The 15,222-nt window shown below is 53.0% G+C and overlaps 9 protein-coding genes across 9 annotated transcripts; 7 read left to right on the forward strand and 2 right to left on the reverse strand.

Moving 5' to 3' along the window:
* The first annotated feature begins 25 nt into the window (after positions 1-25).
* On the forward strand, positions 26-1,908 carry BGZ61DRAFT_191721 (uncharacterized protein). Its single transcript, XM_046237806.1, has 3 exons — positions 26-102; positions 162-338; positions 390-1,908. The coding sequence occupies exon 3, from the start codon at positions 411-413 to the stop codon at positions 1,638-1,640; it is 1,230 nt and encodes a 409-aa protein (XP_046094670.1). The 5' UTR covers positions 26-102; positions 162-338; positions 390-410; the 3' UTR covers positions 1,641-1,908.
* BGZ61DRAFT_191722 (uncharacterized protein) lies at positions 1,909-3,012 on the reverse strand. Its single transcript, XM_046237807.1, has one exon. It carries the CDS (start codon positions 2,899-2,901, stop codon positions 2,176-2,178), a length of 726 nt encoding a protein of 241 aa, XP_046094671.1. The 5' UTR covers positions 2,902-3,012; the 3' UTR covers positions 1,909-2,175.
* BGZ61DRAFT_191725 (uncharacterized protein) lies at positions 3,012-3,709 on the forward strand. The gene has a single exon (XM_046237808.1). The coding sequence runs from the start codon at positions 3,123-3,125 to the stop codon at positions 3,636-3,638; it is 516 nt and encodes a 171-aa protein (XP_046094672.1). The 5' UTR covers positions 3,012-3,122; the 3' UTR covers positions 3,639-3,709.
* Positions 3,710-4,808: 1,099 nt separating this feature from the next.
* On the forward strand, positions 4,809-6,353 carry BGZ61DRAFT_372798 (uncharacterized protein; the record flags this gene model as incomplete). The annotated part of the gene is made up of 1 exon (XM_046242206.1): positions 4,809-6,353. One exon carries the CDS (start codon positions 4,809-4,811, stop codon positions 6,351-6,353), a length of 1,545 nt encoding a protein of 514 aa, XP_046094673.1.
* Positions 6,354-6,421: 68 nt separating this feature from the next.
* Positions 6,422-7,018, reverse strand: BGZ61DRAFT_541124 (RmlC-like cupin domain-containing protein; the record flags this gene model as incomplete). Its single annotated transcript, XM_046255000.1, has 3 exons — positions 6,422-6,663; positions 6,726-6,779; positions 6,853-7,018. 3 exons carry the CDS (start codon positions 7,016-7,018, stop codon positions 6,422-6,424), a joined length of 462 nt encoding a protein of 153 aa, XP_046094674.1.
* Positions 7,019-8,627: 1,609 nt separating this feature from the next.
* On the forward strand, positions 8,628-10,211 carry BGZ61DRAFT_541125 (uncharacterized protein; the record flags this gene model as incomplete). The annotated part of the gene is made up of 2 exons (XM_046255001.1): positions 8,628-10,026; positions 10,090-10,211. 2 exons carry the CDS (start codon positions 8,628-8,630, stop codon positions 10,209-10,211), a joined length of 1,521 nt encoding a protein of 506 aa, XP_046094675.1.
* A 138-nt stretch (positions 10,212-10,349) lies between these two features.
* BGZ61DRAFT_191774 (uncharacterized protein) lies at positions 10,350-11,160 on the forward strand. Its single transcript, XM_046237810.1, has one exon. The coding sequence runs from the start codon at positions 10,487-10,489 to the stop codon at positions 11,081-11,083; it is 597 nt and encodes a 198-aa protein (XP_046094676.1). The 5' UTR covers positions 10,350-10,486; the 3' UTR covers positions 11,084-11,160.
* Positions 11,161-11,288: 128 nt separating this feature from the next.
* Positions 11,289-11,836, forward strand: BGZ61DRAFT_524057 (uncharacterized protein; the record flags this gene model as incomplete). The annotated part of the gene is made up of 2 exons (XM_046252620.1): positions 11,289-11,614; positions 11,692-11,836. The coding sequence occupies 2 exons, from the start codon at positions 11,289-11,291 to the stop codon at positions 11,834-11,836; spliced, it is 471 nt and encodes a 156-aa protein (XP_046094677.1).
* A 1,555-nt stretch (positions 11,837-13,391) lies between these two features.
* On the forward strand, positions 13,392-14,972 carry BGZ61DRAFT_308699 (Oxidoreductase, molybdopterin-binding domain-containing protein; the record flags this gene model as incomplete). The annotated part of the gene is made up of 1 exon (XM_046238781.1): positions 13,392-14,972. A coding segment is annotated over one exon (1,581 nt), but the record flags the coding sequence as incomplete, so codon positions are not given.
* Between the last annotated feature and the right edge of the window lie 250 nt (positions 14,973-15,222).

Here is a 15,222-nt window from a genome sequence, read left to right on the forward strand (position 1 = left end):
TGGTGAAAGACTGAGGCAGCGACTTCCAATGTTGCATTCTTTGATCCTTCATGCCTCAGGCAATAACGACGCCCTGGATGATCGTCGCGCGTGTGGATGCCTGTAAGTACCCCACCTCGAACTCGGCATGATCTTAACCTCAGACCAACAAACGACTCAAGCATTATCTCACCCATCATGAGCCCGTCCTTTACTGGATAATAATATGGACCTTGTGACATGATATACTTCAACGTCTATTCGCATTCGTTACTGTCTTGAAGATTCTCTTCTGCCTGAATTTGAGTGCGACGAATACCGCTCGCATCTCCACCCCTACACGCCCTCTCTGAACCGAGGTACGGGATAGTATCTTAAACTCGCATCTTGTCTCTAAACCATCAATCAAGTAAACCATCACACAAACCATCATGGCGACCATCGAGGAACTCTCTCAAACCTCTCCCCCCGCGCTTCTCCTCCTTCCTGCACCGCCACGTCCCTCGTCACTGATCGCCTTGGATGCCGCCTACCGAGCACCACTCTCTGCAGTTCTTAACAAACTCAAAAGCCTGCCAACCCAAGCTACGTTGGTTATTGCTGTCGCTTGCCCCATTCTTGATGGCCCATCCCCGCGAGCCAAGTCCGTCCGCTGGACCGAGGCCCAATCGCTACTAGCAGGTCTTTACACACTTGTCTCTGGCATCTGCGCAAGCGAGTCTATCGACGTTGATGTGGGTGCTGGACCTGGGAGCGTGGATTCCCGTATCGTCTTGGTCGATCATGAGCCCTTGCGCAAATACTGGCTTGGTCCAGATGGCGGCTATGAGCCTAACCGCACTGCTGTACTTGATCTTGCTACCTTTGCCACAAAAGCCCATCCCTGGGAGACCATATTCCATCCCAGCACTGAGGCTGGCTACAAGTTGCTGTCTGATTTCCTCAGTTTTGCAGAAAAGCAGATCTATACCTATAACCAGCTTGTCGCTGTTGACGGTGGTATCACTATGATCACAGAGACCGACGCTAAAACAACTGTGGACCAGCCCAACCTCGTTGGCACTGTCTGTTTAGGAGGGACTTTTGATCATCTCCATCCTGGCCACAAGTTGCTTCTACATGCGACTGCGCTGCTTCTCGCTATCCCTGAAAAGGATTCAGGCCAGACATGCACCCTTATTGTCGGCATTTCGGGTGACGAGTTACTCGTCAACAAAAAGTATGCCGAGGAGCTGCAGTCTTGGGAGGAGCGTGCCCAAAGTGTGCTCTCCTTCCTCTGTACCCTCCTCGAGTTCAAAACCACCATGACGGCCCCTCCTACAATCTCAAAGCCCGACGAGTTGACCGCCACACTGCGAAATCGCACAGTGTTGGTGCGCTGTGTCAACATCCACGACCCCTTTGGGCCCACCATCACAGAGGAGGCCATGGATGTCATTGTCGTGTCAGCTGAGACTAGGGGTGGCGGCAAGGCTATCAATGACCGGAGAACTGAAAAAGGTTGGCGGCCGTTGGAGGTCTACGAAATCGACGTGCTGGATGCTCGAGCGATCACGGAAGGCCAAGGCGAGGGCGGCACGGCCAAGACCGAAGATTTCAGTGCCAAGATTAGCAGCTCAACTATCAGAGAGCAGCGGGCTGCTGCGAAGAGCCAATCGTGACGGGGCGGTTCGGACGACAGTTCGGCCGGAGGCAACGCGAGAAGAGTTAAGCATACGTCAGAATAAAGGAAGATTGATTACACGAAAATCTGTCAGAAAGAAACGGAGGAATATGATCCTACAATTGGATGTCCTGCATTTACTTTCTTCGTGGATCAAGCCATCGAACCAAAACACTCTCTCGCAAAGGAACACAAATGAAATCCTTGATCCTAGCCATCCACCGGTCCATTAGTTGGAACTTTTCTCAAAATCGTCCTGATAACCCCCACCGAAACCATCAAGCCTGTCATTGATCGGTGAAACAAAAAACGCCAAACCAGAAACAACACATTGGGAGCTGTAACTCGGGACGCCAAACCTGCCCTACCGATTCCACCATCATGAAGCCCTATCTACTGCTTCACATCACTTCACCTGGATTTTCGGATCATTGAGGATCCTGACTGAGATTTGGCTCTGGCGATATGCTCCATTGCACTGTTCACTGTCTTTTGTCAGCATCTAGACAACAAATGGCTGGCGACCCAAGACCTTAGCCTCTCAACATACATTGATCTTCCATTTTCACCTTGGAGGTCATGTACCAAGTCTCGTTTATCCTGTCATCTTCGTTCTGACAGCATGCGCAAAACTCATAATCCATGCAAAGTGGTGCGAGGTCAGGAGTTGGAAGCCTGCACTCCCGTGGTGTTCTTGGATGCCAATCATCTAACAAGGCGTCCTTCTCGTATTCGAAGAGATCCTTCGGAGAGACGATGGCATGCGTCAAGTCTGTATTACACCAAGACCCGATCATGGCAACTTTGGAGTCCAGATGTTCTTGCTCGACTCGAGGAAACCCATTCCGGGGGCCTCGCATCGGGGAGCTTTTTGAGCCACGTCGAGATGACGGGCGAACTAATTGATTGGTCCAAGAGCTGGAAAGGGCTGGCGGATCGATATGGGAGCGTGGTTGCCTGTGAAGGGAGTCCATGTCCCAGGACTGGTGACGAGCACGTGACGGTGGTTTGCGGGCGCTGACTCCCCCATTCGCCAGGACGACCTCTTGAGCATTACCACTCCAGTGATGTCTGGGGTATTCATCAGAGCGATAATTGAGAGTGCTTGGCTCAATACCGCCCCGTGATCCATGCGAATAACGCATTTCTCTTTGGCCTTGATGATTCCACATTGGTCCTTGACCATGGGACAGCTGAAGCGCCGACGACATGTACGGGGATGAAGATGTGTGGAGTGCAACGGGATGGTGAAGAGACATGATATGCCTAGAGAGGCAACAGATGAATGATTTGGAAAGGATGTTGGATAACTGGATGGTATATTGGGGGAGGGTGACGGTGGAGACAGCGACAGTGAGGTGGCAGCGATATGGGATGTGGGATGTCCTTCTAGTAAGTGCTAAGGACTCTTGGGGGTTTGGATGGGATGGAAGTCAAGTGATTTGGGGTTTCTGAAAAAATTATGGATGTTTCTTGATGAATGACAAGAAAGAGAGTGAAGGAGGGAAGGAAATGGGAAGAGGAGCGAGGAGGGGGGAGCCGGGCTTTATGTCGGGGGTGGGCTCTAAGAGAGGCCGTCCTGGGCCTGGCCAATCAGCGTCCTCCTCTGCCGACCTCATCCAACGTCGCCCCGACCTATGAAACCGGCTTACACCCATCATTTACCTCCAGCATTCTCTCGTCGATATATCTACTAAAACAGCAAGCAATATATCCTCGAGAACCTCCTCGGACGAAGAAATCTCGTCATGATATCTGTGGTACTCAAAAGCCCCGTTGCCAGACGTTGAGAGGGAACTCTGCTGCGGAGGGACCTGGGGCCAAGAACCATCTGTCACGATATTCAAGGCATCCCCTACACTATCCCTACAAGTGTGTGTCGTCTCAGTGGGATTGGATGGTCTGTTCGTTGGTAATTCTCCTCTCTTGTGGTCGTCTCTTGAGGACATCTCACCAGCCAGGTGCCTGGATGCCTCAGGGCACCCAAAGCCACTGAGCTTTTGCCCTTCATTAATATCATGTTTAGATCATCCCATTGAACGATAAACCAATTTTTTTATCGCCGCCCCATGAAACCTCGCCGTTGTTTTTGCATCTTTGGTATCATTTGGTTTACACCGTTGTGGTCGGGATTTCGAGTGCCCACGTGACAACCCCCGACACTGCCACTTCCAATCAGGCTGCGAACAACGAATCTTCCCCGCCCGCTCTAGTCTATTTATCATGGATCATCAGCACCAAATTTCCATCCTTGTCTCATCTATTTACTTCATCCCGTCTCACTGACTGTAGTATGGTCAGTGTTGACTCGTCTAGATCAACCCGAGCATCAATGGAGAATTTCAGTATCAGCTTCCGTCAGGTACGTCTAGTCGTTGACCAACGCTTGCATAGATGTTATATGGTATTTCATTCACATCAATGTGAATAAAAGGGTTTTGAAAGAACCTACTGCCCCAAAGGCCCGAGGTTCAGAGCTGCAGTAGCCTGTTGATACAGGGGACCTTTCTCTCACAAGCCAGCCAGCTTTCGGTAGCTTGTTGGATGAGACACGCTGGATAAGACGTGGGCGTAAATAGGTCCACTTTATGGACTTGTTGTGGGAGTATGGCATATATCTCTCGAAACTAGATGAGATCGCCTTGCGCAACCCATGGGAGTAAAATATCCTCAGATTTTGCTGTGCCCCGGTTCCGCAAAAGAAGTCTGCCAGGCACTAAGTAAGACGGGAGGTCGCAGTTTATACGGCAGCAAACGGTTGTGGCGTCGCGGCAGTGCAGACACCCGCAAAATAGACGTCATCTGTGGCTGTGTTGCGCCCTACTAGTACCAAACCCAGAACGGTCCAGCAACAAACAAATGAACTTGGGATATTGTCTATCGAATGCACTCATGTCAGGCAATAAGCTGGGTCCCATATCCAATCCTTGAATATTTCTCGGGAATTCATCTGCTTTTGGTCGGCTACCGAAGAAATCAACCTGTTATGGCCTGAGGCTGCCCCATATTTGTCCCAACAAATCTGCCTAGAAGTTTCATCACTCATCCTCGTAAGGCTTCCACGACTCTCACTTTACACAACATCGATGCAGTTGTTATCATTTCCAACATATTTTACGTCAAAACAGCGAGTCCGCCCTGACTGGGTACGCGGAGAACAGTCGCCATGATCGGCACCTCGTTCCCAGAATGGATCTTTATCCGTCTCTCCATCCTCTTCTTCCAATACACGCCTCTCGTCTACGTTGCGGCAATCATCGCCTTGCCTATCCTCTACGGCTCCGCAGCCTTGTCGCAGCCTGTCGCTTGGGTTCTTTATACGGCGCTCTTGGCTGAGGCTCTCTTCTTTGGGCTCGTCTATCGTCCGTACCTCGTGCGTCTCAAGCAAAATGCTTGTCACCCATCACCGCTCTCATCGACAGAACGGATGGCTTTGTTCAAGCGATGCATGATCAACATCCAAGTTGTAGAAACATATTTGCAGGGGTGGTTTCTCGGTGCGCATCCCGATGACATTCGGCGCGACAACGTAAGAGAATTCCTCCTTTGGGCATTCTTCGAGCAGGGATATGAGACCACCGGTATGGATGATGACAATTCGGAGGCTACGGGCCAAGAACTTGCCGAGTTCATTTCCATGATCGAGGAGAAGCTAGGACGCCCCTTGAAAGAAGGCTATGGGAGTGCACAGAGCCTGCGTCTCACGCTCGATACCGTCGAGTCCTCCTATCGAAGCCTGCTGTGGTACATGATCATCTTCTGTGTCGACCAGTTTACTCACCTGGCCTTTCTCTGGCATGGGTTCGAATACTATCACAAAAGTCGGGCCAATGCACTTCGCGTCTTCCCTCCACGCCCTCAGGAGCTCGTTGGGGGTCGACAGTCTCCCTCACCCCAGTTAAGCTACTGGCATCGCCCCCACTCAGCCGAGGACAAGGTCCCGGTCGTTTTCTTCCACGGCATTGGTATCGGGCTCTGGACATATATCGGGTTCCTCGCAAGATTGTCTGGAACGAGAAAGAATGGAAACGGCAGTATTGGAATTATCGCCATCGAGGTGCTGCCGCTGTCATTCCGCCTCACATCTCCGATCCCAAGCAAGGCCGACTTCCTTGATCAGATGACCACCATCATCGACCACCACTGCTGGCAGGAATTCTCGGTAGTCTCACACTCTTACGGCTCCGTCCTAACAACCCACATGCTCCACTCTTCCAGTCTGCAGCACCGCATCCCTTCTGTTGCTCTGATCGACCCGGTTACCATCGCGCTCCACCTCCCCCACGTCGCCTACAACTTTACACGACGGCGGCCCAAGATGGCCAACGAGTGGCAGTTGTGGTACTTTGCGAGCACCGACCCGGCTGTGGCGCTCTGTCTAGGACGCCACTTCTTCTGGCGGGAGAACATCTTATGGAAGGATGAGCTGCTTGTGTCCGAGAGTGGCGGGCGCAGAACGGAGAGGAAGGCTGTAATAAGTCTGGCTGGGCGGGATTTAATCGTCGGTACGGCGGCTGTTTCAAACTACCTGGATGCAGGCGAAGGGGCTGGCGTCGGCGAGTTGGGTCGTGAAGAGCGTGACAGGATTAACGTGGTGATGTTCCCAAAGTTGGACCATGCGCAACTGTTTGACGACCGTTCCGCTGCCGATTCAGTACTCGACTTGGTTAGGTCCAACTGCGTAATTGATAGACCTGCGCTGCCGCAGTAAAGTGCAAGTGCAGAGGAGTGGGAAGAAAGGTCGCATTGGATAACTGTATCTCCAGCCGAGACTCAAACTTAGTCGCGCATTGTAATCATATCACCTCCCCAGTCAGCCAGGTCAGCACCGATGGGATGAGGGCCACTCTGGATTATGAGCCACACAATGTCCTCATCGCTATCATTTTTCACTTGATGCTCTGTCCAGGCGGGGATAAAGGCAAAGTCGCCAGGAGACAAGTCGTGATTCTTGAGGTCCATGTCCAAGCCTTGATTGACAACGAGGGTACCATTTCCGGAGACAGCATAAACGATGGCATCTGGAGGAGTTGTCAACTGAGATGCCTATTGTGCAATGGGCCTAGTATGAGCATCTGCTTACCCTGTTCGCTATTGTGACGAATGGTGGAGGCAGAGTTGGGCCGAGTGGTGAGCACTGTGTACGACGGTTAGCATCAAGTCCGAGGAAGAGCTTGAGAATACGAGACGATGACTGGGGGCTTTCTCACCTAATGCACACATCTTGTCGCACTTGTTAACGATGGCTTCTCGTTGAATGACAGGCCCCTCGACAGTAGGGTGAGCTGGCTCAAGCTGCTTGGCTCGAGTGATGCGGGTCGAGGACGGCATGATCATGGGGAGGATCTCGGAGATGAGCGGTAACAAGGACGCCATAGCTGATATGGTAGGTGGGTTGTTTTGGAGATGGAGTCTCTTGGCGGTGAATAGAAATAGCTGAATATGAGGCCAACTTAGGAAGGCGGAAGTACAATATGTGGCAGGGATCCCTCTCGGCAGCGTCCGGAACGTTGGTGGAGGGTGATTAGCGAGTCAAATTGATGTGGCGATTGGAGAGATGCAAAACGTGGCAGATTCAACAGTGACGGCTATGCGAAACTATAATTGAAGGCTGTGAGGTGCCAGGCGGCCAGCTATTCGTATGAAAGAACGGTGACGTTTTCTTGGGCTGGTGATGCGTCGATGAGGTCAGATCACACGAGCAGAGGTGTAGGAGATGGCAAAAGGACAAATCAAGTATGAGATGGCAACAGAAAGTTCAGCAACAAAGCCAGGAAGGGGGGTTGTGTAGAAGTCTGGGCGGGCGACGAAGGAGGCGAAATGATGCGATGAATCAAAAGGGCAAATTTGGGTTGTCGACGATGAAGTCGCCAAAGCCCAAGGCACGAGAAAGATACGTACCCTAGCGAGGCCGAACTGGTGATGGCTTCGTGGGGTTGGGCATCGATACAACGATATGCCGACTTCTCCGCAACCGGACCCCGTTAGTACTCTTAGTTGCATTCTCTCATCTTGGTCCGGATCCAGGATGGAATGCTTCATTCTTGGTTACTTCTCTCTATTCGGAATAGTTGGGACCATAGGGTTGAATGCCTATTGGGCATACCAACTGCCAAGAAGGATAAAGAGACAAATCCATCAGCAAGATACCAGAACCGGAAGCTCGATTCTAACAGGCGCTAAGAATAGCATCGCGCCCACTTGTCGGATAGACATCCTTGGACGATGCACCTCCGGGAGTAGGGATCATTTCTCTTTTCCCAGGGATTAACGAGTTTACAGAGGCGTCAGTTGGCCCTGAAAGCTACAGGTTTACCGACGGATGCCACACTAGATGTCTCTCCGGCTGGGCAGACGACATGGTCCAGAATGCGTGGTGAATGGATCATGGCCGAGTGGATCGAGGACATGGCCTTCGGTGCCGGTTATTGAAGCCTGGAAGGCACATGCAGGGCGATAATAGGCTGAACATGTTTTCTTTAGGCCTCGAGACAGCCTACCTAGATCGGGATTTCATGTGATGCGATCTAGCGACGAACTACGGGAACTTTTGGTAGTTTTCTGCCCCAAAGTGGTGGTGACCCCGCCAAACCGAATATCAGTTATTACTAAGGCGGTATACAGCAGACGGGACAACACCTTACCATTCAAATGCACATGCACGCATCGTCCAACTCATCTGCGTCACCGAATTTCGCCAACGCTCCATCTTTCAGTCTCTCAAACCCAGCGTCTGTAAGACCACTGACGACAACTACAAATCAGCCGATTCTCGTATTGGCTGGGGGAGGAAAGTAAAAATGAGCCCGTTGGCCCCTCTTCCTCTTCCGCTTGCTTCTCCGTTCCGATAGTCGCCTACCCTGAACCGAACTGAACTGTCACGTCAAATCGAACCTCGGCGTCTTGACTCAACTCCGTCGCTCCATCGCAGCATCTGTAACAGATCGGTCTGCCATAGAAGATGGACAACCCGGCGTCTTCCATCATGGAGGTCTCCTCTTCACCAGCCACTTCCCTGGCCACTTCGGAACCCTCATCTGACGGCTGCCGACTCCGCACACTTCCTCCCGAGCTGGTTGACACCATCCTCTGTCATCTCTCACCCTACGACGTCGCTTCTGTCTCTGCAACATGCCATGCTTTGCGGAAACACGCTCTCTCTGACGTCATCTGGCACGCCCTCGTCCAGGAAAACGTCCCTGGCGTAACCCTCACAAGTCCCGCCCCATGCGCCAGTTACTATGAACTCTACGCCGCCCACCATCTCGTATGGTTTCTACCGCGGTACAAGATCTGGTTCTGCGACCGTGAACTAATGGGTAAGCTCATCGTCGTTCGGTATGACCCCCGACGCGGCTGTATCGAGGGATACCAGTTGCTCGCCGGCAGGAACCGAACGACGTACCAACACTGGGCTGCTCACAGCCAGGTAGTTATACACGGGTTTGAACCACGAGTTGCTCTCCATCTCGACAAGCCCGTGGTCCAATTCCGTATCCGACCGACCAGGAACGATGGAGGCTTCTCCAAGCGGCCCGGCGCCAACCGCTTTGCCGACGAGATCCCCATGGAGTTGGACGATCGGCTTGGGGCTATGTTCAGCAACTTCCTCTTAGCCCGTCCGCTAGACCCAGATGTCGCGGATGCGAAGCTTGCTACTGGGTACCCCTACGGTAACGTATGGCCACCGCCAGCGGTACCCGCTCGCCATCACGTTTCCGGCGGCTTCGAAGGACGGGATAGAATTGCCCTCAACTCCAAAGACCGCCCACAGCAGCGGTCCGAGGTCTCTGACCAAACCTTTCGGATCCGCCACTGGCTGGAGATGGCAGGAAGTCCTGCGGCACCGGGTATCGCCCTCGCACCTCCAGGCTCCTTTTCCGGAGTTAGACACGTCTTGAGGGGAATGCAGTTTGAGAATGCTCTCGCTGGAGGCATAGGGATGACGGGGGGTATGGCCGGGATTCACTTGGGTGAAGAGGTCATCTCGTACTCCACAATTGACCCAGCTATTTACACTCCGACGGCCCTCAAGCCATGGCGAGGGATCTGGGTCGGCGACTACAGCGGCCACGGTTGCGAGTTTCTGTTAATCCATCAACCCGACGACTTACCGGCAACAGATGCCGAACTTGGTCTTGAACGAGACAATATCGAAACCGATGCAGAATGGGAAGCTAGAAGAACGGATGCTCGTATATATCGCGGGCGTTTAGAAGCCATCAAATTAACCGGCGATCCCAACGTTCCGCGTGGAGAACATACCTTTATAGTCGAGGACCTAGGCCCAGAGGGCTACGTCGGAGATGCTACCGATCCGCCATTTATGGGTGCTAGGGTGGTAAAAAGCCGAGGCCATGTGGCCGAAACGGACTTCGTTGGAGGTGAGAACAGCGGCCATGTCCAAAGTTTAAGTAAGCATAGGCTAACGAGATGTTTGCGAATAGAAAAATTTATCGATAGTCAATTATTGCTCATCAGCCATGATCGGCTGGCTCAGTACTGGGTTGGATTTGGGCACATCAGCTTCTTTGAGCGGGTAGACATCGATGCGGTCCTGAGGCCTTGAGAGGAGGTGAATATTGGGTGGCTTGACACCTTGCTGGAGCACTAGGTACTGCGATATAATTTTTCGAAGTATAATGTGACCACGTCCGAAGGGGTTCCGATTATGTCACTATATCAAGCCCTTCAATGGTCCTTGTTGTGTAGACTGCGATCTTTAAAACCCAGACTTTCTTAGATTTCTCCCGCCTGTCAAACTTCTTCAACTCCCATCAACCTTCGAATGTTTCGGCAGCACCAAGCAAACCTCTTCCTTACCCAGAATACAATTTGCCCAAGATGGCACCAACAATCATGACGGAAAATCCTCTTTACTCCGGTTTTGCGGCCACGAAGCAAGAACAACCCGATCCTACCGGAAACATCGAACACAATCCTTTCGTCGTGGACTCGGACAATATGGCCGCCACCATCATCGTCTACGGCATCCTCGCCTTGTGTTTCGGATTTCTCATCGGTCTCGTCCTCGTCGACATGCGTCGCAAATACCGCACTGGCGATCTACAAGAAACGGTCCGCAACCTCGGCTATCTGTGTCTGCTTCTGCTCAAGGCGCCCTTCATGCTCTTCTCCCGCAAGAACATGTCGGCCGTCTGGATTTGGTTCACGGACCTGTTCCGCAGCGCGGAGAACAAGCGCGGGTCGAAGAAGGCGGCACCCATCTCGCTTGATCGGCAGTTTGACCATAACGCTATTATTCTGCGCTTGGGGGCCAAGCCAGACGTGTCTGGGACGGAAACAGGAACGACTACCTCGGACTCCGACAACAAGGGAGTGCTTGTCACGGGTGGGGAAAGCAGTGGCGATATGGGTACTTCTACGAGTCCGCCGGACATGGCTCCTTTGGTCAGGCAGAATGTTACTATGCCTCATTAAGATGGCCATCATCAGGGTTGGGAGGGTTCACGGATACAGCGAGTGTAAAGGCCTGTGTAAACACTATCGAATTCACGAAGGGTTTTTAGATTTTTTTCTTAAATCATCAGCAAGGTAGTACTATATCATTTCGAATCAGAAATACCTGCAACTATATGACGTTCTGGTCAGCAACATCATCCAGTGTATGAAAATGAAAAGAAATATGAAACCCATATTGGACAGTGGGCGAGAGACGACGTTGAAACTGGCGGAGTTATTCCAAGATGATTGGCTTGACCAGAACTGGCACCCCAAGATTCTCTGCTCGCAAACTGTAAACCCACTACCAGGACGTGATGAAAGCCAAATGCAGACTGCTGACACCTCGAATGTGGAGTCAAGCCGGAGCGGTGGGTCGCAAAGTCCGGAGGAGTCGGGCCCGAGGGCCGGGACCGACGTCCGGTCTGACGTTGGATCGGCCGGCAGCCGATTGGAGTTGGCGGTGAGCAATGGGACGGAGGAGGGATCATGTGACTGCGGTTCGGCAACGTACGTAAAGGCCACGTTTATTGAGTAATAGAAATGGCCGGTCACTTGAGACTTGGTTCGGAGGACTAATGCTGCAGGTCGGAAAGTCAGATCAAGTCAGGAGGCAATCCGGCAGTCGGTGTACAGAAGCCGGACTGGTTTCCGAGTCGAAGATGGATGATAATCTCAAGCCACGAGAATCCTGCTGTGCCAGTGCCATGGGGAAGCGAGCAAGGGTGGTGAGTGCAAACTCAATTCGAATAGACTCGGGAATCGGCTTCATCGGATTCTTCTTATCTCGGGCGTCCCTCCCTCTCCATGTGCCCGTCTCTCATTAAGCATTACATTAATTCCCCGGAGAGATCTGGATCACCGGCATTTGAAAGGAGAGGGCTTGTCCCGGTGACCGGTGAGTACACGCGGCAGCCGGTGTAGCGCTGGTACTCTGTACGCCGACGAGAATGCCATCTCTTCGGGTACCTGGGGAATGGTGCCCGAGGTCGCCGACCATGTGAACCGTGAGTACCGTGTAAGTAATTGGGTTGCACGGGCGCTGCAGTGTCTGCCGAAGGGTGGTGGCTGTGATGATGATGGGAAGACGATTGAGGATTGTACATGGTGAATGGTTTGAGAAGCTCTTTCGTGGTTCTCTCTTGGGCCTTGACTGCACCAGACCTCTTCCCTCATGGCTTCAATCAGTTGAATATGAATTGACCTACGAATCAGAAAGCCACGGTCTGTCCCAGACTGCCAGACGCAGCGTAGACCAACCCTGTTTAGGGAGGGTCGCAGCGGGCTTCAGCGGTGCGCCGGGTATTTAGCCACTAAGTCCCAGCGGTTGCAGCCACTGTAAGCGCCTGATTGGCACAGCCCGGACGTCAAGTGACCCCTAATACACTAATACACTAATACACCGGGGGGCGAGGCCCGGCCGGATGGCTTCCAACGGCAATCGTCGGTCGGCGGCCGCATCTCATCACTTATGTTTTGTTGGCGTCGGCCACTCTTCCCAGGCCACTCTCCCCAGACCAAAAGCAATCTCGTATCTTTGGGTACTGAAACAGTCCACGTGCGCGGCCATCTCCCGTTCACCGCCTTGTATGTGTGTAGGTATCTATATTGGTGAGACCGCCCGTAACACCGTTGGCCCTTCCTTCCCGATGCCTTAAAAGCCACCCGGCCCCGCCACGCGGCGCTGACGCCCTTCCCGTCGTCACCCATTTCCCTCCGAGAATTTCCCCGTTGCCAAACCAACCTCCTTTACACCACGCGTCGAGCATCAAGGGATTGTATTGCTGGGGAGGTTTTACTCTACTGCTCCCTGGTTGGCGGCGACGGTCAAGCCTGTCGTCTGTCGTCTGTCGTCTGTCTGGACCGTCTTTCCTCCTGAGTCGCTCGTGCCTTGGCTTTAATTGCCACCCCCCTTCTATCTAATCTCACCTCACTCACCTTGATACCACTGCACATCATGTCCGCTTTCATCTTCTCTCCAGCGGCACGGCGACTAACACCTCGACTGACTTGCCGACAATGGCAGTCGTCCTGTTTCAATCTACCAAGACCCTCGTCGCGGCCACAAGCCGGACATCGATTCTCCAGTTCAACCCCCATCAATAATAGAACCACAAAGCCAACAAGCCGGATCGCGGCAGCCTCTCCAAGTGCATCGTCAACATGCTCCAATCTCCATACCGTCGTCCTTATTGCTGGTGCTGCTTCCCTTTTCTTGGCTTTTAGTTTGCTCCATGCCCCTCCCACCCAATGCGACTCGCTTGTTCAACCGTCCAACACCAAACATGACGGTCGTGACCCCAATATCCCCCGGTTCCGCATCTCCGAGGTCCGCAAGCATGACGGGAAATCCGCAAATCCCTGGGTCATATATGGTGACAAGGTCTACGACATTACCGACTGGATTGCCGGCCACCCCGGAGGCGAGGTCATCCTGCGAGCTGCTGGCGGTTCCATCGAACCATACTGGGACATCTTCTCCATCCACAAGGCCCAGTACATCTACGACATCCTCGGCCAGTTTCTCATCGGCTATGTGGACTCAGCCGATTTAGTTGATGGAAGACCTGCTCAAGAACAGATTGAAGATCCCTTTTCCGATGACCCAGAACGGCATCCTGCCCTCATCACCATGACGGCCAAGCCGCGAAATGCAGAGACTCCCACAGATGCCATGACGGCAGATTTCCTTACACCCAACGACCTCTTCTACGTCCGGAATCACATGTGGGTTCCCACCATCCCCAATGATCCAGATCAGTACACCCTTACTATTGAGCTCGAGGATGGCACTATCAAGGAGTACACGCTCCACGACCTCAAGACGAGATTCCCTGCCCACAAGGTGACGGCCGTCCTGCAGTGCTCCGGAAACCGCCGCAGGCACATGAGTGAAGAATCCGGACGCAAGGCAAATGGGCTTCCGTGGAACGTCGGTGCCATCTCCAATGCGTCTTGGGAGGGTGTCCTCCTCTCCGATGTGCTCGCCGACGCTGGCTTCGACGTCCCGTCCGCCCTGGCAGGTACCAGCGAGGCCAAGCACGTCCAGTTTTCCGCTCTCGAAGCATATGGCGCCTCAATCCCCATCAAAAAGGCCATTGATCCTCAAGGTGACGTCCTGCTCGCCTACAACATGAACGGCCAGACCTTGCCTCGCGACCACGGCTTCCCTCTCAGAGCCATCGTCCCTGGTCATGTTGCTGCTCGGTCTGTAAAGTGGCTGAGCCACATCTCGCTCAGCGACGAAGAGAGCACAAGCCAGTGGCAGCGACGAGATTACAAGTGCTTCGGCCCCAACCAGACGCATGTTGATTGGGAGACTGCGCCTGCGATTCAAGAGATGCCCGTCCAGAGCGCCATCACGGGATGCAGACTCGGCAAATGGATCAAGCTACCCTCACAAGGTGACCAAACTAAGACTGGCAAGTCTAAGGAGGTGAAGCCAAAATACGCACAGCAGGCTGCCCTCAGCGGATATGCTTATTCTGGCGGCGGCCGTGCCATCGTCCGTGTTGATGTGTCTCTGGATGGCGGCAAGACCTGGTCCCAGGCCAAGATCCTCCCCGACTGCACCACCAAAGACGGCACGCCTTCTTCCTGCTTTGGGCATGGCTCTTGGGCGTGGAGACGATGGAGATATGAGGGTCTAGTTCCCCTCGATGCCTTTGAGCAGGTGAAGCAAACAGCCGACGACAAGAAAGGAGACCCATCATCCAAGAACCATCCCTCATCTAAGCATCTGAGCGCCACTTTCGTCGTCAAAGCCACCGACGAGTCATACAACACCCAGCCCGAGAGCCACTCGGCCACCTGGAATCTCCGCGGCAACCTTGCCACAGCCTGGCATCGCCTCCAAGTCTGTTCCGACAACCCGCCGGGCGGCGGGGAAACATTCCCCGAAGACCCATACGAGGGATGGGAGAATATCTAGCGCTTTTTCATGTTGGGATGGTGCCGGGTGGCCTGGAGTTTAGGGGGCAAACTAATGATTATGTTGTGCCCATGTTCGATACCAAGGATGGTCGTTTATTCAGGTTGTGCAATGTATGAATTGCTCTCATGTACTCGTATTAATGTCTTTAAAACACCCACCCACTGCGAGTTCAAAGTAATACCAC

The sequence above is a fragment of the Ilyonectria robusta genome, assembly GCF_021365365.1.
Source record: "Ilyonectria robusta strain PMI_751 chromosome Unknown BGZ61scaffold_54, whole genome shotgun sequence".
Taxonomy (NCBI): Eukaryota; Fungi; Ascomycota; class Sordariomycetes; order Hypocreales; family Nectriaceae; genus Ilyonectria; species Ilyonectria robusta.